The sequence below is a fragment of the Silene latifolia genome, chromosome 7 (genome assembly GCF_048544455.1).
Source record: "Silene latifolia isolate original U9 population chromosome 7, ASM4854445v1, whole genome shotgun sequence".
NCBI classification, from domain to species: Eukaryota; Viridiplantae; Streptophyta; class Magnoliopsida; order Caryophyllales; family Caryophyllaceae; genus Silene; species Silene latifolia.
In genome coordinates, this window is record NC_133532.1 from 58839742 (window position 1) to 58867648 (window position 27907).

The 27907-nt window shown below is 33.7% G+C and overlaps 1 protein-coding gene, 1 long non-coding RNA gene and 1 other non-coding gene across 4 annotated transcripts; 2 read left to right on the forward strand and 1 right to left on the reverse strand.

Annotated features, from left to right (window-relative positions):
• Window positions 1–8101: 8101 nt before the first annotated feature.
• Window positions 8102–8208, forward strand: LOC141593789 (small nucleolar RNA R71). The gene has a single exon (XR_012521853.1). It is a non-coding gene; the product is annotated as a small nucleolar RNA R71 (small nucleolar RNA).
• Window positions 8209–9985: 1777 nt separating this feature from the next.
• On the forward strand, window positions 9986–11780 carry LOC141591095 (uncharacterized). 2 transcript variants are annotated; one of them, XR_012520654.1, is made up of 3 exons: window positions 9986–10234; window positions 10387–10543; window positions 11417–11780. It is a non-coding gene; the product is annotated as an uncharacterized LOC141591095 (long non-coding RNA). The 2 variants fall into 2 exon arrangements; XR_012520653.1 differs by having other exon boundaries at window positions 11559–11780.
• A 1664-nt stretch (window positions 11781–13444) lies between these two features.
• LOC141591097 (uncharacterized) lies at window positions 13445–27536 on the reverse strand. Its single transcript, XM_074411531.1, has 4 exons — window positions 27256–27536; window positions 27004–27162; window positions 14243–14428; window positions 13445–13905 (listed from the first exon to the last, which is right to left on the reverse strand). Exons 1-4 carry the CDS (start codon window positions 27359–27361, stop codon window positions 13604–13606), a joined length of 753 nt encoding a protein of 250 aa, XP_074267632.1. The 5' UTR covers window positions 27362–27536; the 3' UTR covers window positions 13445–13603.
• Between the last annotated feature and the right edge of the window lie 371 nt (window positions 27537–27907).

The following is a 27907-nucleotide window of genomic DNA, read 5'->3' on the forward strand; positions in this document are numbered from 1 at the left end:
CAACGTTTAATGTTCAAACAATTGCATCTCCCTTTTTACATCTCTAGAAATCAGAATTCATTTAATACCGTTAATTACCCAAGGAAATCACACAGTAGTTTCATCCTTTAATAAACCAAACCTCCCAAACTCACTCGCTGTCTACAAATACACCTCGCGACATGTCTCCACAAAGTTCACTATATATTACCCTTCTCAACCCCTTTAAACGAACTTTCACTACATAAATCCATAACCCACACGACTCCTAACCATTTCCCTCATTAACTCTTTACACATCTCAAGCTGCCACTATCCACATTCTTACTTTCAATCTTTTCATTCTCACGTTCATTATACTCACATCATCCCTTGTCTATATTCACTTATTTTTACATTACTCAACACACAATCATATCACTCATCCCGTCTCGCAAAACGTGCGCCATGCCTCAATAAACTATACCAATCTTCCTTTTCTTTTTCCACCATCTATCATAATCACATATAACTCATGTCCTCCCCACCGAACTCATACTCATCATAGTGCCACTCTTTACATCATAAGATTGGGTAACTTACGCTTCAGGACCAACACATACGTAAAACAAGGCATAAAGAAGTAATACAACACCTTTGAATTAAACATAATATGCAACGAATGTCAAAAGACAAACATATGACCAAACACGCATATGACTGCCGCACGGACCCCACTCGATCGAGTACCAAAACCTACTCGATCGAGTTGAGGCTACTCGATCGAGTGCCCAACATGCTCGATCGAGTGCCCCACTCCGAACCCAAACATACCTTCGATCTCGACACTCGACCGAGTAGCCCGGCTACTCGATCGAGTGACCCCATACTCGATCGAGTGCCCGAGGTACTCGATCGAGTGCCCAAAAACACGATTCTGGTCAAAATAACGACAAATACCCACTTGATCGAATCAAACCCACTCGATCGTGTCATGCAGACTCGTGAATACTACCCGAATGTTATCTCACATACCCTAACGTACTATGCATTCATTATTATTTCAACATTATGATTACAACTACGCATTCAAATCTGCGTGACTCCTCATACAACTAACAAAATAATCTACTTCGTATTATCAAGTGCCACGTTATAAACAACCATCATGCTTTTCATCCAATTCGTTATATAAAACACATATCATTGAACCTCTATTCTTCATGTTACTACTTACCAAAGCCAAACATTACCATCTATCATGCTCATATAACATTCAACTTTCAATCATGTATTACCCGCATGTTTTAAATTTTCATAACTTTTCATAACACAAACCACACCCATACACTACAAATCCTATTTCCATGTTGCTAATACAACAACATTACAAATACACTTCATCACACATCATCATATACGAACTACTTTCTTTTTCTACCATATCATTCATCATTCTCATATACTTTTCCAACGATCCCAATCAACATGTAAACCAACTATCATGCAACATGCTTTCAACAAACCATATACAGCACAATTAACATACACGTCGCACATATACACACGGACTCCACGTTCCCATACCATGTGTCTGGCTTAAGTATCATGGGGCCAAGATTTTGAAATGAGGGCGCCTACTCACCCAAACTCTAGCATCAGCTGGGGCTCCCATTACACATACACCAGGTTCATTTTATTTGACTCTCTACGTTCATTATGTTCATTTGTTACAGGTTCCAAAATCGTCGCTCTGATACCATTTGTAACACCCCCATACTCCAAGTGCCTTACCAGGACCACTCAGGTATAAGGGTACTACCATCTCGGTTGCCCGAGGCAATGAATATCATAAAACAATAAAGAAACGTACTTTTAAAGTAATTATAGTTTAAGTGATTATATGTTCAAAACCAACACTAATAAAAGAAATTACAAGCTTCTCATACGGTCTACAGCTAAAACTATCAAAGCTACTAGACTTCGCCTGACACAGCGGAAGACCTCTAACTGCCACGTGATGACTCATCCCAGCTATCCCATACGCGTCATATCACACACCTCTCAATAATCGCTCACCACCCCCGAATGGATCACCACGCTTTTAAAACATTTAAACGGGTCGGACTAATCACACAATTCAATACATATATCAACAATAAGATAAACAGACGACAATCTGTCACACATACACAACCAACCAATTCCAATCATCTCATCATTGATCCCTTTGGACCACGACCACCGCCGATGGGGGACCGCAGCCGTTCCCACCTAAGCCCCGCTCATCATACCGAGCGATAACCCTGTCCATTAATGTGCACATCCCCTTCCGTGGCGGGTTCCACGAAGGGCGAAACTAGGGCGTGAAGCCACTCCCGCAAGTGACTCCACTCGGTAGAAACGCATCTCGAGAACCATAGACAACCAATCACAATCACAATCACAGCCGTCACAATACAATCACTATATCAAACAATCAATCTCAACACATCAACAATCATCCCATTATGGGACTAATACTGAGTAGGAAATCCTACCTGGAAAGCACAACAATCGAGACGGTATCAACAATTTTGTATCAAAAAGTCTCTTCTACGAACCCTCCTCCTATCATATAACACATAGAGGCTACACATCACAAACTACACACAAAACCCCCAATCTCTAAATTAGGGTTTAACCAAACTTAACAAAACATTATAAAAATTACATTAAAAGCCTACCCTCGACGCAGGGAACTCAACGATACGAATAACGACAAGAACTGACCGTCTGAACTCCGGGAATTGCTAAGGATGCGATTAGGAAGATGAACTTGTTGCTTTCTCTCTTAAACAGGGTTTTAGGTTTTGTAAAAGTGATTTAAAACAATGACGACTATGTTTAAATACCTTAATCGCATAATTAACAAAACCCGAGAAAACTCCCCGTAAAACCGGACACTCGATCGAGTACCCAAGGTACTCGATCGAGTACCCCCTTACTCGATCGAGTACCCCAGCTACTCGATCGAGTACCCAACAGGTCAGAAACTATTTTATTTCGCAACTTGCCCTTACTCGACAGAGTAAGGGCTACTCGATAGAGTACCCCAAGACTTATAAATACGGAGTATTACATATACCCTTGTGAACCTGTAAGAGATTTACAAATGTTATCACACTAATTTGTGGAGGACACAAGCTCCAACATTTAGTGTGTCTAGTTATTTTATTACTTTCAAATAAATTGAAAAATTGTTTTGGTTTTCATTTAGTTAGTGTAGATTTATTGAGAATTTTTGAAAAAAATTGTGTTGTTTTTGCTTCTAATTCTTTGCTTGTTTTACTTATGCCCTCTTGTTTGTCCCATTTTTGGCTTTATAGCTCTTGATTCGCTACTTTTGACGGGATATAGCATGCATGGGAATGTCTTGACATAGTAGGTGGGAGATGGAAATTAAACCAAGTAGGCTTGATCTTGACTTTTGGCAAGCTACAAAATTGGTAAGGTAGAACCTCCTTAAAGACCATTTCATCTTTATTTGGTCTCACTTAGGTGAGTGGTAGGTCTCCTTATGGTGTGTGTTACATCAAAACGCACAAATATGGTCTTCTTTTCATCTCTTTTAAGCATTACTTTCATTTTGCTATGCATTTTTGAAGCCAAATTCACATTGATAAATTTGCCAATTTTCTAGCCCCTTTCACATGTTTTTATTCCCTAGCTACATATAAATAGCCTACTCTTGTTAAGCTAGTAGCTAAGTTCTTTCGGTGATAGGATACTCAAAATTGGGACGATCTTTAAAATCTATATCATTGTGAAATTGATTTGCCGGATTTGTCATTATTGTCCGGAGTTATGAAAGAAAGAATTGGAGCAAGAAAAGAAAAGAAGAAGAAAAAAAAGGAAAAAAAAAGAGTCCGAAAAAAAAGAAAAAAAATGATGAAAAGAGAAAAAGAAAAAAAATGAAAAAGAATAAAGTGATGTAATTTGGAAGAAAGGAAGAAGAGGTTGTGTTATTAAGAGTTCTCATGTGTTTATCAATATCTTATGGAGAATTTCTCATGATTAGTAATGTAAGAAGTCATTTGTCAATTTGATTTCTATTTGGGTTATTTGGGTTGGATTAAGCATCCTTTTATGGTTGTTGCTAGCTTAACCTTAGCTCCACTTACCATAATTCTTTTGTTCCCCCTTATGTCCCATATCACAATAAAACCTTCTTCTAACCCTTTGGCTTCATTATTTGCTTGCATTTGATGGCTTTGCTTATGATTTGATTGTTTACCATATTAGATTGCGGGCACATTCTCATGAGTCGAGGATAGCTTGAGTGATTATTCACAAAAAAATGTCCTTTACACAAAATTGAGTTATGAGTGGATCGTGAGAGTCCGAAAGTCAAAAGATCATGCAAGAGCCGAAAAGTTTACTTGAAGTCTTCTACGCTACGCCGCCATGTAAATCTCATCCATGATTTTGCTTATCCTTATGCCCATGTTGTTTCGGGATTTGAATCAATTGCTTGTTAGCTACTTGGGATTTGCAATGTTGGGATGATCTTGCTTGAGGACAAGCAAGGGTTTAGCTTGGGGGAGTTTGATAGGTCCATTTTATATACATTTTAACTCCTTATTTTACCTCTATTTTACATGTCATTTGCACTAATGTTAGTGTTTGTGAGCTAATTCCGTGTTCTAGTTGTGCTTGCTTGTTTTCTATTGTGTTTTGTAGGAAATTAAGCTTTTAGTAGCTTTTTCCCGTCAAAGTAGCAAGTACAAGAGTTCACGAGGCTAATGAGAGCAAGTCTTGATCATGCAAAGGAGTTTCGGGAAGCATAGGGGCATTTTGGGAAGAAATTGAAAAACCCGAGCAAGAGGAAACCAATCTTAGTTGGTGGATATGTAAATGAAATCCAAATGAAAGCCCATGATAAGAGTTTGCATTGGATGCCAAAGGATGCTTAAGATACCTTAGACTGACGCATTAAGACATAAGCATCGGATTCCGCATCAACATTAAGTGCAAAGTTAAGACGGAATTAAGAGAAATTTGAGAAATACCACGACCCCGATCGGGGTTGGGTGGCCCCGATCGGGGTTAGCCCCCTGTAGCTTATTTCCGTTACTCCCTTCACTCCTATAAATAGAAGCTTTGGTCGACACTTCTTGGACACCTCTTACACATATTTTTCTTCCTAAATTCTCTCTAAATATTAGTGGGTAGTTTAGTTTAGTTTCGTTTAGTTTAGTTTTAGTTTATATTAGTTTGTTACAACATCTCTATTATCAAGTTCAAGTTATATTCAAGCTTCATTTCAAGTTATTTCCATTTGCATTTGTTCTTCATTTCCATTTCCTACTTCAAGGTAATTCTATTTCTTATTTGCACTATGTTATCTATCATTCTAATTAACAGTAGTTTAGTTTACAACTCCAACATGTTAGAGTAATTTCCTTTGTCTAGGGAATAAAGGAAGCCATGCATGATTAAGTAATATGTAAATGTCAAAATAAGGATAAGTTAATATTGTATAGTTGTTTCTATCACATGTTTGCACCATAATGTTTAATCTATGTTTAAAGGCCTTATTCATCGATTAAGTTTGTTTATTTGTTCTAAAAGTCGAGAGGCATGGAATTGAATTAGACTAAGCATGTGTAGTAGGACGACCTAGTCATGGACGAGAGTTTCTTTAGGGTCCGTTCTATGGTTGGGACACTAATGCCGAGAGGTGGGTGTCTAATGACCTAAACAATTAGTTAACGTTACCTAATCCGAGTTTAATATGAAACATTTATAAATTTGCATGTGTGACCCGATTTCCCTAGACAATCTTTTAATCATATTGTTTTTGCATATTTTCATATATTGTTTTATTCACAGTTTTTACATCATTATTTATAAACCAACTCAATCCTACCAACCATTTTCTACTAGGATAAAACTCATTTCATAACAACTAAATAATAACCACCGAGCTCTCTGTGGAATTCGACCCCTTAAATACTACATTCATTTGTTGTACCAAAGGGTATTTTTGTATAGGTGTGCGATAGCCTATCATGTGTTCTTGAGCTTGCCACCAACCAAGCTCCATTTCATCGCTATCTTTGCATTCCGCAACCATTTGAAATTGTTCAAATAAAATTTCCTTTTCCTCTTGGCACTCCTAGCATTAGTGCCCTTAGCATCGTCACCTACAAAACAAACAACACCAACATCGTCCTCCAACGGATCCATTAGTAAGGAGCCTAGTGAAGTAGAGGCATAAGAAGAGTCCACAGTGCTAAATAAATAACAAGACTCTTGTAACATTGGGCTTCTAATGGTGTTGTTTTTGCTAAAGGAAACCCGGTCATCACCCATTTCCAACGTCAACCTCCCATTTTTCACATCAATTAATGCACCCGCGGTGCGCAAAAATGGCCTACCCAATATAATTGGGGTTTGTGAGTCCTCGGCTATATCAAGTATGAGGAAGTCAACGGGTATGAAAAACTTACCAACTTTGACGGGAACATCTTCTAAGACACCTAGAGGTCGCTTTAAAGAACGGTCCGCCATTTGCAATGTAATACTTGTGCATTTTAAAGCACCCATGTTAAGTTTTTCACAAAGGGAATAGGGCATGACACTTACACTAGCACCTAGGTCGCAAAGGGCCTTATCAATGGTATATTTGCCTATAGTGCAAGGAATAGAATAGCTACCGGGGTCCTTAAGTTTCGGGGGAGACTTGTTTTGTAAGAGTGCACTACACTCTTCGGTGAAAGCAATGGTCTCAACCTCATTGAAGGATCGCTTCTCTGAGAGGATTTCCTTCATAAACTTTGAATAGGAAGGGACTTGGGTAAGCAATTCCATAAACGGGATGGTGACTTGTAAATTCTTACAAACTTCTAAAAATTTAGCAAACTTACCTTCCTCCTTGTGCTTTGCTAGGCGATGGGGAAATGGTAATTGAACAACTTCTTTTGGAGGAGCATCCTCCACATCTTTCACTATCTCTTTCTCATTCTCCTTAGGAGCATCCACTTTCTTCGAAATGGCATCACTCTCCTTAGCATTAGGAGATAGTTCTTCAACAACCACCTCATCACTTTCTTTTGGCATAGGAGAGCCAACATCTTTAGCATCAAGCTTGCTCTTCCTCTTTAGCATCAACAATCGATGAGGAAATGGCACACGATCTTTAACAATAGGCTCTTCACTAGCCTTCTTTTTGTCATTTCCCCCAAGCTTAGCCTTTTTAACAACCACCTCATCATCCAAAGTCATGGATGGCCCATCATAGCTTGAACCACTTCTCAAGGAAATAGAATTAACAGTTTCATGTGGTTGCTCACCTTGGGGAGGTAGTTGACCATTCTTCCTTTGAGAGTTAGAAGCGGCTAGTTGAGCCACTTGTTGTTCCAACATCTTGACCGCGGCACTATGAGCTTGATCATTTTTTTGAATTTGAGCCAACAATTCCCTTTGCATTTGGATGATCATGCCCTCGAGCTTACCAACTCCTTGATTGTTTTGTTGGCCATTTTGTGGTGGATTTTGTTGGAAATTGTTTTGTGGGGGCCTTTGTTGATTTTGATAACCCGGTGGAGGGATATACTTTTGTTGTTGAGGTACATAGGCATTTTGTTGTGGTGGAGGTTGAGGGTTAAGCACATTATTGCTAGTGTAAGACAAGTTCGGATGAAATTTTGAATTCGGGTTATAGGTGTTGGAAAATGTACCCGGTGGATATGAACTTTGTCTAAAAGCTTGAAAAGCATTTACCTCTTCAATGGGGGCTCGGCAATGTGCGGCATAATGACCCGCACCTCCACATCCATCACAAACGATGATTTGGCTCGTTGAAGACACGGCATTGAGTTGTTGAATGGAATCTTTAGCATCTCTCTCCGCCAATTGTTGTTGGAGCAAGGCAATTTGAGTTAGCAAAACGGAGTTGTTGGAGGATTCTTCTTTACCTTTGGATGGCACAACTCGGGAATTGACATATTGGGCATCATGGATCGCCATAGATTCGATCGTGGAATGAGCAAGATCGGTGTCAATTTGATCAAACCGCCCATTGTTGGCGGAATCAAGAATCCTTCGGGACTCGGCACAACATCCATTGTAGAATGCTATTGCTAGAAACCAATCATCTAGCCCATGATGTGGGCATTGCCTTTGAAGCTCTTTGTACCTCTCCCAAGCCTCATATAAGCTCTCAAGAGCTTGTTGACGGAATCCGGTGATTTGGCTCCTCAAAGTTTGAGTTTTCTCCGGTGGAAAAAACTTTTGATAAAAAGCAAGAGCCAATGTCTCCCAATTGGTGATTCCCAAGGTGGTGCGTTCAAGGCTATTGATCCATAGCTTGGCTTTGTCCTTCAAAGAGAAAGGGAAAAGTATTTCCCTTATTTGGGCTTGAGTGACGCCCGTTTGACGGATCATGGAGCAATAGTCACAAAAGTTTTGCACATGCAAATTGGGATCCTCCAAAGGAGTTACCCCAAATTGCTTCCTCTCCACAAGGCTAATGAAAGCCGGCTTGATCTCGAATTCCGGCGCGGTGATTTGAGTGGTTGTGATTCCGGCCGGAAGCATGGCCGCGGTGGGCTTTGAGTGATCGGAAAGTTTCACCATCTTTTTGGTAGTAGATGGTGATGGTGGTGGAGATGATGAACTTGAAACCTCCTCCTCTTCAAGGGCCTCTAGATCGTCTAAGTAAGACTTTCTAGCACTTTCAACTTGTACGGGAGAAGTGGCTTCTTTCACTTCCCTCCAAAAACGTCGTCTTCTCCTAAATGTTTTCTCGGGATCGGAATCCGGTGAAAGCAATTCTCCACTACGAGAGGACCTGGGCATAAGACAACAATTTCTAGAGAAGTGATAAGTAACGGTCTCAAGGAACAAGTGTTCCCCAAGACAAAGGAAAACAAGATAAAAATCGACAATTCAAAAAGTAATAAAACCGTTTCCCCGGCAACGGCGCCAAAATTTGATAGGCTTATCGCGTACCTATGCAAAGATAATTACCCTAGACAGCAAGTTAATGTAGCAATAGGGGTCGAACACAAGGAAACGGGAATTACGTCGTGAATTGCTATGGGTAGATTTTTATCAAGGTCGATTACGATTTGGTTTGGTTTAGTTGTTTGATGATTAATAACAATAATGATGTAAATTATATAATAAAAGAGAGTCTAAGGGGTTCGGTTCACACATGCACAGATAAACATATGATCATGATAAACTTGGTACAAACAACATTGTCAATTACTTAGGCTTAAAGATACCCACCTTGCGGCATTAGCATCAACCATAGACCGGGTTCTAGAGAAACTCTCGTCCATGACTAGGTCGTCCTACTATACATGCTTAGTCTAATTCAATTCCGTGCCTCTCGACTTATAGAACGAATGAACAAACTTAATCATTTGAATAAGGCCTTAAACAACGATTAAACGTGACTGATGCAAGCATGTGATAGAAGCAATATGAACAATATTATTATTAACTTATTTTATCATGTTTATATATTAGATTTATGCATGGCTCCTCTAGCCCTTAGACTAAGAGATTTAGCTACTCATACTAAAATATAAATTGCAAACTATATTGTAAGAAATATTAAACATGGTTATAAGATTTATATTAATTAGATGATATAACATGAGAAAAGAACAATGCTAATGTAAAATGGAATACTTGATTATAAACTATGTGGTAACTAAAATAGAAATGTAAAATTGCAAACTAGAAATAGAAATACCTTAATAATAGAGAACTTGTATGGAAGAACAATGTATAACCAAAAGTTTGAAATAACTTAGAACCAAATGTTTGAACAACTACAAGATTAACTAATTTGTAAACTAATATGAAAACTATTGAGAGAATTATAATGCTTAAGGCTATTGTAAACTAAAACTTGGACGTAAAATTGGATGATAACACTACTACAAGAAAGACTTATAGAGGCTCTTTGTTTACGGCGCTAGTAGTAATAGTGCTGACTGACTTAAATTTTACCAAAAAAAGAGGCGCTTTAAAAAAGCGTTTCCCAATAGCGCATGAATCTTTGGAATGATGGGTTTAATTTATAAGATGTGCTCCAACCTCCAACCCTTAATCTCACCTGCCTAAACTTTCTCATTTCTAAAAAACCCCAAACTGCTCTTGCTAAACCTAATTATTTCAAATCAATCTCACCGAAACCTAATTATTTCAAATCACTTGCAGCGGAGGAATTCTAATTTCGAGCTTAAGTTATTCAAATTGAGTTTCGAAGTTTGAGGTTTGGTTATTGATATTTCAAACATCCATTTTTATGTTTAGATTGATGCAATTTAACGAATTAGATTGGAAATCTAGGGTTTTGTTGATTAATGTATTGAGTAAATATTTATTCAGTGGTTTCTATTTGGTGTTTTTGTTTGATTCATTTAGGAATGACAACGGCCACAGAGCGTCTGATGACGGCGATGTTGTATCAGTCGCTATTGCTTTTTCTGCTAAAAACGCGTCCATGTTTTATTGGGAAAATTGCAGAAGGAGCTAAGTTTTTTGAATAAGTTTCGTAAGAAAAAGGATGGTTATGTAAAAGGTATATCATTCTAATCTCTTCTTAATTTCATTTACTGATTGTTAAGTTCAGACCTTGGTAGAACCATGTTTAAATTATTAGTGTACAATAAACTAGATTTTGATGTGTTGCGGTTGCTCTATTGTTCAATATTGTTCTATGTTATTGAACTACTGATTGGTGTACAGCAAAAACCCATCTTCTTGTATTGTTTCAGAATTTATCATGTAAAAGTCCTATGTTCTTTATGTTAAACCAAGTAAATGCTTTACAACAACTCTACGAAAGACGCAAAATTTAGCCTGCTTGAGAATATGAAATAAGAATACAAATTGCTTGCCCATTAAAAAGCCTAAGAAGTACTCATATTTGTTTGACCAAGAAACATATTTGGCTGGACAATTAGCTTTATCTAATGGGTGTTAGCTTGAGTATAATGCCCATTTGTTAGAAAAGTAACTACGGGTAAGTTAAATTTTTACTTTTCGCTTAGCAATATAGTTGAATTGCCGAGATTAGTTCACTTACTGCTGCAACTTCATGTCTAGTACAGTGAGATGGTACAAGGTTATATAGAAAGGAATTGGTAAATCATACTTTAGCATACCAAATTAAAGTTGCACCAGGCTTAATTTCATGTTGCTGTGCGATGATAGGTTCATTATGTTTTAGCTTATTTGTATACTGACTGTTTTAGCTTATTTGTAAGCTATTGGTATATTCAGCAAAAGTTGGATGGCGTAAAATCTTGTTTAGCTTGTGATACATGATACCGTTGAATTTGAACGCTTAACATTTGAAAGTATATGCTTATGAACATTGTATTAGTTATTAGGTAGACTCATTAGTTATGATCAGATTGTAACTTGGCGATTTCCTGCTCATAATTTGCAGGTTGATCATACAAGAGAAGCTGACACCACAATTGTTATCCTACTTCTCAAATTGTGGTCTTTAGTGTCTTTTTTTTAAAATTACAAATAAAAAGTGTGTAAAGGTTCAATGTTCTAATTTTTGTTTTTACTTGTTATTGCAGATCAAAGTTCAAAAGTAACAACCAAATTGGACATTGAAGCGACGGAGGAAGCATGCTATTTGACAATTGGTTATGTTATGAGCGAGTTATCTTCGGGGCGTTTGGTGAACTGTTCAATTTACTACCTTAGTTATGACTTCTTGTATTGTGTTCTTATGATACATTCCATTTTAATGTATAGAATGTAATATGTATTTGACACTATTATTTAATATAATTGAATTCATTTATCGATGATTATGATAAATGTGTATTTTCTTTTAGCCTATAAATTGTTTATATCTGAGTTGGGTAATGATAGAGTTTTTTAAGTGATGATTGAACTTTAGATGTTCATATTATTAAATACTCGAGCATAATTATGAAGGCGTACTACAAAAACATTGTTAACAATTAAAGGCGCTAAGAAGCGCCGGGAAATCACTAAATTTAGCGCGTCAATTTGGCGGCGCTTTTATTTTATGTATACCGACACACTTATTAAGCGCCGCTGAAAGTGCTAGCGGCATAGGCAAAACCGGCGCTTTTCAAAGCGTCGGTAAAACCCTTCGCGGCGCTATTTAGCGTCGCTAAAAGCATTGAATGAGCGCCGTTAAATGCCTGTTCTGTAGTAGTGTAAAGACCTCAGAACACCTCTCCTATTTATAGGAGAGGAAGAAGAAACGTAAACAATCAAGACGACTGCGGCCCCGATCGGGGTTGCATGGCCCCGATCGGGGTCGTGTGTTTCTCGGTTAATTCCCTTAATTCTCCTCTTAATTGCAAAGGGTATCCAATATTGGTGATTAATTGTGCGATTAATCACCCGTTAATGCTAGCATTTGGCATCTTAGGAACTTTAAAATCTCATGCTTTCCCATTGACTTGGACTTTGAAGTTGGGCTTGATTTTGGTTGTTGACAACATTTGAATTACACAATTTGATCCACCAATTTCTTCATGCAAACCCATGCCAATACTCCATGCTAGTCCAAAACTTGGTTTCATTTAGCCATAGTACTCTAGTAGCTCATCTTGTAGTATTTTAGCTCCAAAAAGCTTAAGTATCCTACAAAACATGTTAAGACAAGCAAACACACTAGAATAACAAATATTAGCTCACAACACTATGATAAGTGCCAAATGACATGTAAAATGAAACTAATATCGGGGTTGAACGTATATAAAATATGCACTTATCACTTCCATTTCAGTTTTCTTCTTCATTCCTACAAACCCTAACTTCTCTCTAAAACCTAAAAACCGTATCAAATTTCTCTAGAACGTTCCCTAAACTTCTCCCATGGAATCTAAGCCAGAATAGAAGATCCTACACCTTCCACTCTACCTTTCACCTATTTTATATGGCAAGTTAAGTTTACACCCTTTTCCCTCCCTTGTTTATAAACCCTATAATTTAAGGGTTTTATAGGTAGTATTAATTAGGGTAAATTGATAACTTATATATACTATAACGCTACTTTTCAAAACTTATACCTAACATAATTTTTTTTTTAAACTTATACCTAAAATCCTATTTTTTTCCAAACTTAATACCAATTCTCAAAAAAATACATGAAATGACCATTTTGCCCTTAATAATAATAATTAAATATCATTATCCTACTTTTCAAAACTTATATCTAACATAATTTTATATATACCGTGCGTGGATTGCACGGTGTCTAAACTAGTTAAACATAATCTCATTGTCATTGTAATTATGCAGCATACGAATCTGATTGGTTTGGTTAGTTCACGTATGAAGATGCTATGATAAATCTCATTGTCATACTTAAAAACATTTAGAAGAAAATTCAATGAAAATTGACTATCACAAAATTTGAGAAATAGGTCAGAAATAATAAATTTTCTAAGGCTTTTGTAGGAATTAAATAAATAAATAGCATAAAAATGGAAGAAACGTGCAAAAAAAAAATGAAATTACAGCTCTGTCTCAGCAACTAGTGGTTAACAAACAACGTTAGCAAAATTTGAGAGTTAACCACAACCCTTTAAATAACTTGGCTTTTATATATAGAGGATTGTATAGTATAAATATTAGACTAGTGGTCGTAGATATTGACAGGACCGATCGATTGTTCGCTAGGGCCATTTGAATTTTCACCAACTTGATAAGATCGACTATTGTCGATGTAGTAATAGTTGTTATAAATGCGATTCTGAATTGTTGTTCTTCTATGGATGGATAAGTCGGAGGACCTCGTAACATAGGGTTCGCCCTGGTTGTCACATTCATAGTCATCTTCACTTTCAGGTTGAGCTCTGTGTATTGAACCAATTCTTTGCGAGCGAACGTTTGAGATACGTCTAGTAGATGCCAAGTCTAATAGATGTGACTCGTCCTCTGAATAAGATAATACTCACTTCAATTTGATAAATAACTATTTGATCTTTGCTAGTGAAAAGAAAAGAAAAACTTTATAGCTTGAAAGTAGAAATCTAAGGTAATCATAATTTCTTATGGTCTGGCGTTAGACAAAATTGGATTTAACTATTCCAATCTCGGATTAAATGAGCAAGTGTTAGGATATTTCCATAAAAAAGAAATACGGAGTACTCTTTTTCAATCCTAGTGGATCCAACATAATTGGTTATTTAGAAATTTTGAGCAGCCACGCAGATTTACTATTGGGTATAATGATGTCATGTTATAAACCATGTTCGGGAAGAAAATGAGGTACCAGGTGCGCTGACATAGTCAGAACCATCTTCAGTTTCGGACCAAGAATGGTGGACTGGCTCATCGTCGGAAATGGCTCTTGGTGCATGCGTTTTGTTTATTATCTTCCATTTCTTTGGACCGTTTCTTTGTGGCATTGTCGGTTGTTTGCGGGTAGATATTGACCCTGAAAAATTCGACAAGTGCTCTGCATATAAGAACATACGGAGTTACACACAAATTAAACATCATCTTAATTCTCAGTTTACCAACATTAGCTTTTGTTAGAAGTATCCAAGTCGAAACTAGTTTCAAACCTTAGGAACTTAAATTGGAATTAGCTCACAAGGCACACCTTAATTGCTATCTTAGAGGCCGCTTCGACCCACAAAGTAAAACAATTCAAAGCGTGTTTGGTTGGTTGGGATATTCTGAATTAACGTCTGACGATAGCTACTTAGGGGATGTTTGGTTCATTCACAAAAGGTATGAGGTATGAGTTTGGAATGAGCCAAACCCATATTCAGTGTTTGTTTCACAAATTTGAAGGTTTCATATCCATACCTCAAACTCGTGAGGTATGGGTTTCTCATATCCAAGGAGGGGGTGGGTATGAGATTGATACCAATGGGTATCAAATTATACTAAACAAAAATATGAAAATAAATATTATGACATGTCAAAAATAAAGTATTTTATATAATTATTTGATTAAACCTTTATTTTCATAATTTTGTATGTTAAAAATTATTATTTAAAATATTAAATTTTGCATATTTCAACTTTAACATAGTTTCAAATCCATACCGCTTACAACTGAAAAAAACACAAGGTATGAGGAATGTAGATCAAACCCCATACCATCCAGCTATAATTCATGATTCCAAACCTATACCCATATGTGAAACAAACGCCCCCTTAATGGTTTCTCCAACCCAACCCTATGAAATTCCATATCCACCCTCCACCAAGCTAAGATTCAAACTTCACTCACATCATTCATATATCATCATCATCGTCATATCATATCATATATCATATATTATATTAAAGCAACACCAGCTACTCCTTTAATCGCCACGTGTCATTCCCTCTCCAATTGTCATGTATCATTCCCACAAAATATATTATATTTCATTTTCATATTTTTTTAAACTAAAATAAAATGTCAATTATTGATTCCTTTCCATAATACGTAGAAATTAAAAAAAGAATTAGCATGATTATACCGTGATTATAAGAGGAAGTTATAATAACATTAAATGAGGAAAATTCTCTGTGATTGGCCTTCACCATATTCCCATAATAACTAGGATACTTTAATATTGCCATAAAATGAGATTGTGTTATCATCAACACATTATCAAGAATCAATAATATATCACGTATCACTTTTTAAAACTTAAATCCCATAGCAAAAATATCACGTCTGACTATTCAATTGCATTATCCTTTCCTCATTTGAGATCATTAAATCAAAGATTTAATAGGGGGTTTTCGGAGAAGATTATGGTAACCGAAACTAATATTAATATTTCATAAAAAAATTTGAGCTACTCCGTATTAAATATTTTATACGTTCAAATGAGAATTTTAGAAACTTCTGAATATTAGCACTATATATATTCTCACCCAATATATCATCATTCACAAACACTATAATTCACACCAGAGGTTTCGCCTTCACTATTAATATATTCTACCATATCTAAGTAGGTTTTCATCGCCAAAATCGACTCGATATAAACTAATGTTTGGAGAAATGTAGTCCGCAAGTGTGAAAATCTCCTGGTTTCTTTATTCTTTAAGCAGAAATATGCAGTCAATAACAAAAAAGATACAAGTAGAATACAAGTTTTACGTTTATTAATAGACGAAGAGGTAATTTACTATATACTATGCTATATATTACGGAGTAGAATACAAGGTTTTTATATATCTATAAATATTATTAAAAGGCTAGACATTAAATGTCACATAGACAAATGTGACATGACAACAATTAACTGTGACGTGGCAAAATATACTTCACGTGGAATTACTAGCATAGTAGTATACATGAAAAAAAAATTATCAATTCCACATTTAAAAGTTATTCTCATAATTAATGGTAAAAAACAAAATTTAGATAATTTTCATAGGATAATTTTTAAATCATTCTCTGCAAAATGGATTTAATAATAATAATACTCTATAAATATAGCTAAAAAGTAAGTCAAACTATCAACCATCAACTATATGTCTTATTTTAATTTCATAAGATAATTTATGAACCACTCTCATGCAAACCTTTTACATTATATTTCTCATTGCTCCATATTTATGTATGTAAAATCAATAACTCTATAATCTAAATACAAAATCTATATATCTAACTTAAAGGTATGCTAAATTAACTATCATAATATACATGTCATATCTATACAATAATATAAAAAGGCTACCTTGAGCATGTGTATAAGACATGCGACAGCGTAGAATCACTAAGAAACTTTCATTTGATAATATATGTGACTAATTAATAATATTCATTCTGTTATAGAATAAGAAATAAGAAATAGAGAATAAAGAGTAGAGAGAACTTAAAGAGAATTAAGCAAATCAATTGAGAGAGGTAAGAGTGGTTGTCTATTATTCATCTCATATGGGGTATATATAGTACATAGATGATGGGTTTATCAATACCCTAGTTACATGTATAATGGGTATAAGCCCAATGGACATCCATCTAACTAATGTTTCATAACGCTCCCCCTTGGATGTACATTACTGAAGAACACGCCTCGTTAAAACCTTACTAAAAAAACCCTATGGGAAAAACACTAGTAAAGAAAAGAGTACAATATTCCTCTAGCACGCAAAGGAATAAGCTGCCTCATTAAAACCTTTCTATGGAAAACCCAGTGGGACAAAACCATAGATAAGGAAAAAGAGTACAACGCGTGCACACTCCCCCTGATGATTACATCAGTTGTAGAACGTCAATACAACTCATGGTGTGACAAATTTTCTCGATCTTGAAAATAGGTGTCATCGTACTTAATCAACTTGATATATGTCTTCAATTATTAGGAGTCGTTGATTGCTTCAAATTTCATAATATGAAGATAGTAATTCATAACGATTTTTGCGTCTTCACTTCAAATAATCTTGTCACTTTTGTAATGCTGCACCTTTTCTTTGAATGATCATATCATCAACAATAATATGCATGCATATGATACGTGACTAAGTTCTAAACTATATGATATGAAGTAATGCAATGATGTAATAGAAAAATAAAATGCAAATGCTTAACTTAGTTTATGTATATGCATATGATGACTCGATAATAATGCAAACTGTACAGTTTTATTTTCAATATCCATGATTTGGATGGATTTCAGGTTTATGAGCTCATAACCATAAGTATGTCGACGGTCAAATAGACTTATAAAGTCCTAATTCAATGGCAATTAAATAGTGCGCGCAAATGTGTATCCGTTTTATATGGATATACTTTTATGATCATATACTAGAATTTGTAGAATCAATATTGTTCATATATTACACTGTAGGTGTAATTTAATATGATAAAACTTCTTTTGTTTTACCAACTTTTCACTTACTTTCTCCCCTAAGGTGGTAAAAACTATATTCAAGATAGATTGCAATCATTTACATAACCACCTTAGAATCCGATTTCTCATATCATATATAAATGAGATACAATAGTGGGCATTTTGTAAAATCATAAAATATTTTGGGGAGTAGTGAATAATGTAATTGGCTCTTAATGTGCTGAATCAAGACGCCCAATTTAGAAGATCAACTTGTTCACATGATAATAATCAAACTTTGAAATGTTATTGCACAATTACTCGTATTTTGCTACGTGGTTTTCAAGCCACTAAAAGCAATATCAATTTGTAAATTGAATTTATTAGGTCTTTTTAACCTCGAGTATTAATGTGAAACACATGTTTAGATCTTCAAATATCAACCATACTTATTAGTGTAGTCTCCTGTTGTAATACGGAGTAATATTTATATGCTACACATGAGAGTTTTAGCACATTATAAGCTTTATCTTTATAATAAACGGGTATAGTAAAAACCATATGAACTCAATATTACATCAAAGTTCTTTAAGCACGTGTTGATCATATATGTCATTCCATGTCAACTTGTGATGGTAGTTCGCAAGCAATTTATTATAATCCTCCATATTTGGGGTTAGATATGCCTTAATATGTGCAATTGTGCACTACGGACTTGCCAAACTACAGTTGGATGCTAACTTATAGTTAGCTATTATATCGTATGTGCTCAAAATAATGCATCGTCATCTTGCCAAATATATGATTTGTTATATGGCACATTTAGTGTCTAAGGTAACTTGGCAAGAATTAATATCCTCGTTGGGAAATATGACGGATGATAAATAATTAAGTCATAAGAATTTAGAAAATATGATTTCCGATTGAAGAATGAAAAAATATGGGTAAGACTACTCCATAAACTATTAGTCTTACATTAAAGTTATAGGAGACTCATTCACATTATAGAGATAGTGAACTGATATAAGGTTGTTTTGATAGAAGACTACTATCTCATTCACATTATAGAGATAGTGAACTGATATAAGGTTGTTTTGATAGAAGACTACTATTTCACATTAATGTGATGAGATATTATATCTCTTATAATGACATTGATAAAAGATTGTCTTAAATTATAATAACTATAGACTATCTCGCATGAAATAGATAAACGACCGTCTCACGTTAAATAGATATGAGATCGTCTCGAAATAGATAGATGAGAAGTTGTCTCACATTAAATTGATGGAAGATCATCTTAAATAATAGTGACGATCGTGTCTCATGTTAAAAAGATATGAGATCGTCTAAAATTAATTAGATATAGGAACTCGTCAATTAAATAGATATGAGATCATCTCGAATTAAATAGATAGGACGCGGTCTTACATTGAATAGATAGAAGACCCTCTCGTATCATAACGACATTAGATTGTCTCACTTAAATTGATAGAAGACCGTCTTAAATTATAATAACGATCGTCTTATGTTAAATAGATATGAGATCGTCTCACATTAAATAAATAGGAGTCTCGATCTATCACATTAAGACATTATAGATGTACCAAAAAAAAAAAAAGACATTATATTGTCGCTCATCATTTAATAATAATAGGGGTAGTACAATAAAATGGTAAGTAGTAAAAGTATAACATAAAACTTCAATAACAACTCTATCATTGTGTTTTATATCACAAATGCGTCAAAATGTAATGAGTACATCCAACTTGAATGCTTGATATCATACTGCATACACACGAATATTTTACTACTAAATGAATGTGATTTTGGTATAAAATCTTTATTAAAGATCAATTTGTGGGATGGGTTGATATATTCCGTGATATAAGATATGTTGTAAGACGTAAACAATCAATCAACATAATCAAAATTCCGATTTAAGTTGAAGGCAGATCAAACCAATCCTAAATTTTATGGTCAGATGCACCCCGTTAATAATACAAGAGTCGAGCCCTATAAACTTTTCATATGATTAAACAAACGTAAAAATCTAATGAATGAAATGCGTTTACGGATTAAAAGTATACCTTTATTGTTCTAATACGAGAGAAGTTTAAGCAAACCTGTTAGAAACATACCTCAATAAGAGAAATAAGGTGGGGCAAATTTGTAGAGATAATGGTCTCTTTGATTTTATGCTCATACGATTAGAGTTTCGTGCTGATAACGTGTTATAGAATAAGAAATAAGAAATAGAGAATAAAGAGTAGAGAGAACTTAAAGAGAATTAAGCAAATCAATTGAGAGAGGTAAGAGTGGTTGTCTATTATTCATCTCATATGGGGTATATATAGTACATAGATGATGGGTTTATCAATACCCTAGTTACATGTATAATGGGTATAAGCCCAATGGACATCCATCTAACTAATGTTTCATAACACATTTATAGAATTAAGATAAAATACTTATTATCACGTTTATGACCCCTTATTCATCTCTAACTCTTCTTTTCTCTTTAACTCTTCCTTTTCCTTTTTGATGATTCATTTCTCCCCATAAAATTTAACTTCTTATTTGATGCTAAGTTAATATAAGTAAAGTTTTTAAAATAAACACTTTTATTTTTTACCCTCTTTTTCTAACCTTTTGGCATATTCATATGTTATTGAAACTTTCCATTGCATATAATTTTTATTAATCATTTGCATTTGTGAAAAAAATAAAGTTATATCATACATAAGATTTGTGTTTTCTTTGGTATTGTTTAAATAACTTTTATTGATGTCAATTTGTATTTCTCACCTTGATTTGACGAAATGGTACAATTTTCTTATTATTGCAAAGTTGGATTGTGCAGTTAATTACGTTATACATAAGGTATGTTCTACGAGTTTTGTTTGTGTAATTTATATAAGCTTATTGTAAAATGCACAGTTTTTTGTAATTTATCAACTAATATCGCTTTGTGATAGATTTATTTTATACTATCTTTATGTAAACCCTCTTACTAGATTAATTGAATTATCCTTAAATGTATGTTTGTTTCTTATTCTATTTTTGTAGGTGATGCTTCCTTTGTCTTCTCATAATATTAACACACAAACATCATCTTAATTCTGAGTTTACCAACATTAATTTTTGTTAGAGGTATCCAAGTCGAAACTATGTTCAAAACTTAGGAACTTAAATTGAAATTAGCTCATACGTCACGGCTTAATCTATACAATACTATTAAAAGGGGAACTTAAAATGCCACGTAGTAAATGCTACCTTACACTACCAAAAAGCCACGTCACTTACTACACATGACATGGCAAATTTTAATATGACATGGCGAGTTAATGTGATATAAATCTATACAATACTATTAAAAGGGGAACTTAAAATGCCACGTAGTAAATGCCACCTTACACTACCAAAAAGCCACGTCACTTACTACACATGACATGGCAAATTTTAATATGACATGGCGAGTTAATGTGATATAAATCATCAACTTATTATTATATGACATTAATTTAAATATATTTTTTTTCCAAAATTTATATATCCCTTTCAAATTTACATCAAAATTTCATAATTTATAATTAAAATTTACACCAAAGTTTACATCATTATTTCTAATTTTAAAAGTAAAAAAGAAAAAAAAAATTAAATGCAAATAGCATAACAAATATTAAACTTTGGACTTTTAAGTTTGTAGATAAATTAAACAACAATTAAAATCAAAATTCATATTAAATTTTAAATTTCGACGTTTATTGTTAGAATATTTTAAGCAACAAATAAATATCACATAATTCTAATTTACTCCGTTTATTAAAAAAATAAATAGTTTGTAAATATTAAGAGTAAATAATAACATATTTAACATTAAATAAGGTGGCTTTTGTCAACAAAAAAAATAAAAAATAAAATAAAAATTAAAGCAAACCTTTAACATTTTATTTCTCCTTGCTCCATATTTATGTTTATATTAAATTTGCTAATAATGAAAAAGAATGCTCAAAAGTCCTAAAACCTTACTACATAATTATTATATATATTAAATTTGATGATAATAATAAAAAGACACCCAAGAGTCATAACATGCATCCTCAATTGGATATAAATGTTCGATGTAAGACAACATTTGTGAGCCAAATTTCACGCTAATATTTTTTTGCCCTCATCGCCAACAAAATCGTAGTTGTATATGTAAATAGTCTTTTTTAAATCTTATCATTATATCAACATCAAGGTAAGTGTATTAAGGTAAGGTAAATGTATTAAGATTTTAAATTAATAATTTAATAATTTATTTTTAAGTTCCATTGGTTATGAAATGCTCATCACTTTTTAAAACTTTCTTATGTAGGAACTATCAAGATTTGTGGTTGGTAAATCTATTAAGGTTTGGTAAATGTATTAAGGTTTTAAATTAATAATTCATTTATTTGTTTTTAAGTTCAATTGGTTGCTCATCACTTTTTAAAACTTTCTTATGTAGGAACTATCAAGATTTGTGGTATTGTGCTATTCGAAGGTAAATAAATATACTTACATCTTTATGACTCAATGCCCTTTTTCTATTATTATTTAAAGAAAAACTTAAATTAATAACGATAAGATTAATATCACGTAAATCAAATTTCACCATTTTATTTCTTATTAATTACTCGGTGGATTTTGTCCTTTTTTTCCCCTAGAGATGGTTCATTGGAGAAAAAATACTATATGGAGAAAGAAAATATTAGAATTGCTTAAACAACTACTCCCTTCATTCCACTCAATACTATATTATAAACTAACTACAAGATTGACTATAAGTTTTTGACGGAAGACAACATTTGTGAGACAACATTTAAGTAAATATTTTTGTACCGCTATCGCAAAAAGAATTGTATATGTCACTAACTTTTTTTTTTATCATTGTATCAGCACCAAGACGTAAATGTATTAAGGTTTTAAATTAAGAATTCATTTATTTATTTTATTTTCCATTGGTTATGAAGTACATCACATTTTTAAACCTTGCATATTTGTTGTTTATTTCTTATTTAGGGATATTGAGATTTGTGGTGTTGTGCTATTCAAAGGTAAATATACTTACATCTTTAGACTCAATGTCATCTTTCTTCCATTATTTAAGAGAAACTTAAATTAATAACAAAAATTAATGACTAAGTGGTTTTTTTTTATGTAGGGATGGTTTATTGAAGAAAGAAGACTAAGAAGAGAAATATTAGAATTATTTAAACAAATACTCTATTCATTCGACTCAATACTATATTATAAACTAACTATAAGATTGACAACATGAATGTAAATGACTAATTGTTTTTAGGTTCATAAAAAAAATTAGTATTTCAAAAACTTTCAAATGTATGCTTTATTTTGATATGTGTTGTTTTTTTAATCATCATTTTTTCTTAGAAAAATAACACTCATAGAATGAAATTGAATTTGCGAGGATCTCAATCTTATTGACATGGATAATATGTAGCATAAATAATGGAGTGAAAAGCCCAAAAATTATCATTTAAGAAAGGAGTTAGATGTTAAATTAGTGAGGTGAATTAATTATCAATTATTAATAACTATAAAGATGAGAGGAATCTAAAAAGTTTATTTACATCTACATTATTCTTTTGTACACCTTAAATTTAATTTTCATTTTCTTTAATTATACACATGAGACACATGCCTATTCAAAATGACTTTTGATAGAAAACATGATTGAGTGGAATGCTTAGTTTACCTATTCTGAAGTATACGGTTGAATCCCGAAGGTGGAAAATTTGGAGAAATGTCAAAGCACATTTTTGCTTAATATTGTTTAATGGATGAAGTATAGGGACTTAATGATCCAATTATTACGAGTTGCTCCTTTCAAATTCTTAGTTCCGCAATTTATTATAGTACTAGCTACAATATTATGGGTGTTGTGAAATGTTAGTTTTTGTCACAACAATTCTAATCGTGTGTTTTATATTAATTTCGGATTTGTTGATAAAATTTTAAAATCTAATTAGTGAGGGTGTTGCATGTTTGGCAATCTTTGTTTGATAATATTATGGTTTCATGTAATGTGATTATGCGAATACTTGTATTATTAATTGATTTTAATCAGCTTCCATTGAGTTACTTCAGTTTTCGATTATGCGAATACCTGTATTATTAATTGATTTTAATCAGCTTTCATTTGCGCATATTTGACCTATCACAAATCACGTAAAAGGATTTGAGTAACACCACTTACCATTTAAAACCCTCATAAAAGAACGTCAAATAATGGCATGGTTTTGATAAAAGTATTTACTATATAACACTTTAGTTTCTGATTTTACATAAAACTATTGTACAAAAAAAACTAATTTGTCTTGATTTTATAGAAGTCTTAAAACATGAAACCATATTGTAGAATGTTATGATTTGATTCACTAAAAATATCATACTAAAAAACAAAAGATCCCGTGAATTTCACGGGTCACAAAACTAGTTACTCCCTTAGACACACAGTGAAACTATTCAAGGGTGTTTGTTTGGTTTGCAGTATTTTGGAATAAAGATAGCTACTTAACTAGAATATTCTCCCGTGTACCTTTCAACTTTTTCATTTTATAAGATGTATCCCTCTTTTCTTGCAAAAAAAACGTTGATCATTAATAACTCTTAGCTACAAGTTTAGAATATGATATTTTTTTTTCAAATTTACTTAAGAAGTTAAAAGTTTGAAAAAGAATTCACTTACGTCTCAACTCGTAGTCGGGAATTATAGTCGGTCAATGTTTATTCGTTAAAAAAGTTTTGACCAATCATAACTATTGGCTACGAGTTCAAAAGGCGGTGAATTTTTTTTTTCAAATTAAAGGCCTTGACGAGATAATTGGTTTGATAAAAAAAAAAATTACCGTTTTCTGAACTCGTAATAGAGAATTATTGTCGGTCAATTTTTTTTGTGAAAAACGAATAATACACCTTAAAACAAACAAAAAAGTTCAAGTGTAAACAAGAGAATATCTCATTCAAACTTCACTCACATTATATAAACTTATAAAGAACCAAACACTTTCAAGTACGAATTTTAAATCTCATATTCCTTGCCTTCCCATTGTATATTTTTAACCCAAACGACCCCTCAATTCTTAATACCAAAGCCGAACTTGATAAGTGCATAATTTACATACTTTTTACTCCTTAGATTAGCTCCATTTTATATGTATTTTGCACTACCTTTAGTGTTTATGAGCTAATATTTGCTTTCTAGTTTCATTTGTATGTTTTCTCATGTTTTGTAGAAAAATGAGCTAAAATGAGCCCAATTCTACTCAAATACAAATACTAGAAGCATGAGCTAAGCTAAATAAGAGATGATAGACCAACATGGAAGATGTGCATGGACAAAATGATGGATTAATTTGAAGAAATTACAAATGCAAAGTCAAGCCCATAATTCACAAGTCAACAAATGCCTAGGATGCTAAAGTCACATAGAGATCCTTTCTAAGATGTCAAACATGCATTCAACCGGGTGATTAAAGGAGCATTAAAACATGAACATTGGATTCCTTGAGCATTAAACCAAGAATTGGAGAGAAAATACCCGGGCAATGGTAACCCCGATCGGGGTTGGGTGTCCCTGATCGGGGACGTGGGATTCTCAATTGTTTACGTCACACTCAAATCCTATATAAAGGAACCTCGACACAAGCATTTGACACCATCTTTTCTACACACTTTTACATAGAAATTCTCTCTAAATTTAGTAGTTAGTTTAGGTTAGCTCTTAGTTTAGTTTAGTTTAGATTTACTTTATGTTGTTTACATTTCCTATTTACATTTCAAGTATTAAAACAATTTACATTTACAAGTTATTTATATTACAAGTATTGTTCTTCCATTTCCATTTCCAATTGCAAGGTAATTTCTTATTCATATTTTCGTTATGTTTGCCATTTCATTTATCATTAGTCTAATTTACATTTCCACCATGTTAGAGTAGTTGCATTTGTCTAAGGAGTAAGGGAAGTTATGCATGATTAAGTAATATATAAATGTCAAAATGAGGTTAAGTTAATATTGATAAATTGTTTCTATCACATGTTTGCAACATCACGTTTAATCTTTGGTTATTGGCCGTAATCGTAGATTAAGTTTGTTCATTCGTTCTAAAAGTCGAGAGGTATGAAATCGAATTAGACTAAGCATGTGTAGTAGGACGACCTAGTCATGGACGAGAGTTTCTCTAGGACCTGGTCTATGGTTGACAATAATATCGTAAGGTGGGTGTCTTTAAACCTAAACAATTGACAATATTGTTATTACCGAGTTTAACATAATCATATATTTACGTAATTGGCATGTGTGATCCGACCTCTCTAGACATTTAATCTACCAAGGTAAAATTCAATCCATAACAATTAATTAATAACTCCCGTCTCCTTTGGGTTCGACCCCGAAGTACTATATTTATTTGTTGTCTAGGGTATAAATATTATCTTTGCATAGGTACACAATAAGCCTATCAAAACTGCATTTCAAATTTGAAGCATTCAAAGTGAAATATCAAAATCTAAAAACCGTATCGCAAACATCTATTCCACAGTAGGAAACTTTTTTTATTTTCTTTCAGTTTGTTTTACGAAGTAGAAAAATTTTGGGTACACCTGGTGTACCATGTCATCGTATACCCTAACCAATAAGATTATTAGAATTACCACACTTTTCATAAAATAATAAAGGAAAAAAATCTAGGTGGAATATGATTAAAAGTTTATCATTGGTTAGGGTGTACGATAATCTTGTACACCCGGTATACCCAAAAATCTTTCAACGAAGTATTATACTAAGGAAATGGCGTTTATTTTAAAACAACTTTTATACTTCCTCCAAGTCTCTCATTTCTTCACTCTTTTATTTTTCATTCAAGTCGCTTTTTCATGTCTCTCTTCTTTTTTGGATGCCGGGTTGTGCGTTTTATTTGGTCCAAATAATTCATTTCCTTAATTTTTATACACAAAAAGAAAGGGGATGGGATGAGAGACTTGACTCTTGAGGGGGTAACTTATAAGCAACCAATGTTTGTTGAACTATCTAAGTACACACCCCTGTACCGTACTTTGAATGAACCTTAATCATGTAAAGTGGAGTTGAATGAAGGGAGTATTATACAAATAAACTTTAAGAACAGAAGTTCCCGACCACGACTTTGGATCGAGCTAGGTTGATCTCACGTTATGGACAGAACATGACTTACCAGGAGGGCTAATATAGCCGGAGTCATCTTCAGTTTCAGACGAAGGCCCATCTACCAACCTGCCATATCCGTTAATGGTTCTCATTGATCGGATTTTTTGGATTACCTTCCAGCTGTAATGCTTGGTAGACGTCGAACCAGATAAATGTGACAGGTTCTCTACATACATAATATTTGCATTAACATAGTCGCAATCGAATTTTTTGTAAAAAGCAAATAGGTGAATTGAGCAAAACGGGTAAAACAGTATACCTGATGAGCTACTGCCATTTTCAGCATTGGAAGCACAATCACGAGGCGGCGACAATGAAAACGACCGGGCTCTGCTTCTGCGATAACTCCTGGGAACCCTAATCATTTTGTAAATATGTACACACTAAAAATAATCCAAAAGAATGACAAATATGAAACACATCTTCATTAGTCTCCCATTCAATTCCCTAAGTTAGTTGTTGGTATTGTTTGTAAGATGGTTATGGTGCGCGTAAGGTGGGATACTGAAATATAAAGCCAGATCAAGAGGAAAAGTTTCTTGTTATTATTATGTGAATAATATGACTCTGTGTCTTATGAAAGGAATAGTGTTCGAAAAAGCAAGTCACATACTCCGTGTTCATATCATTATGTCATGCAATTAGTCGTGGTCTTTTGGATTTTTGGGTGACTTCTTTCGCCTACCACCAACGCATTCACTTTTTTGACTCTCATACTATAGACTAGAAGACATCAAGCGATACTCCGCTTGTTATCTATTCAACTTACACAAAAATCACGGAAATAAGAAAAAAATAATAATAAATTAAATTGTTTTCACATGTCTACTCGTTCTTTTCAGCTGAAGTGAGCTTAATTAAATTTAATGAAGTTGAGCTGAAGTGAGCTTAATTGAATGAAACTTAGCTAA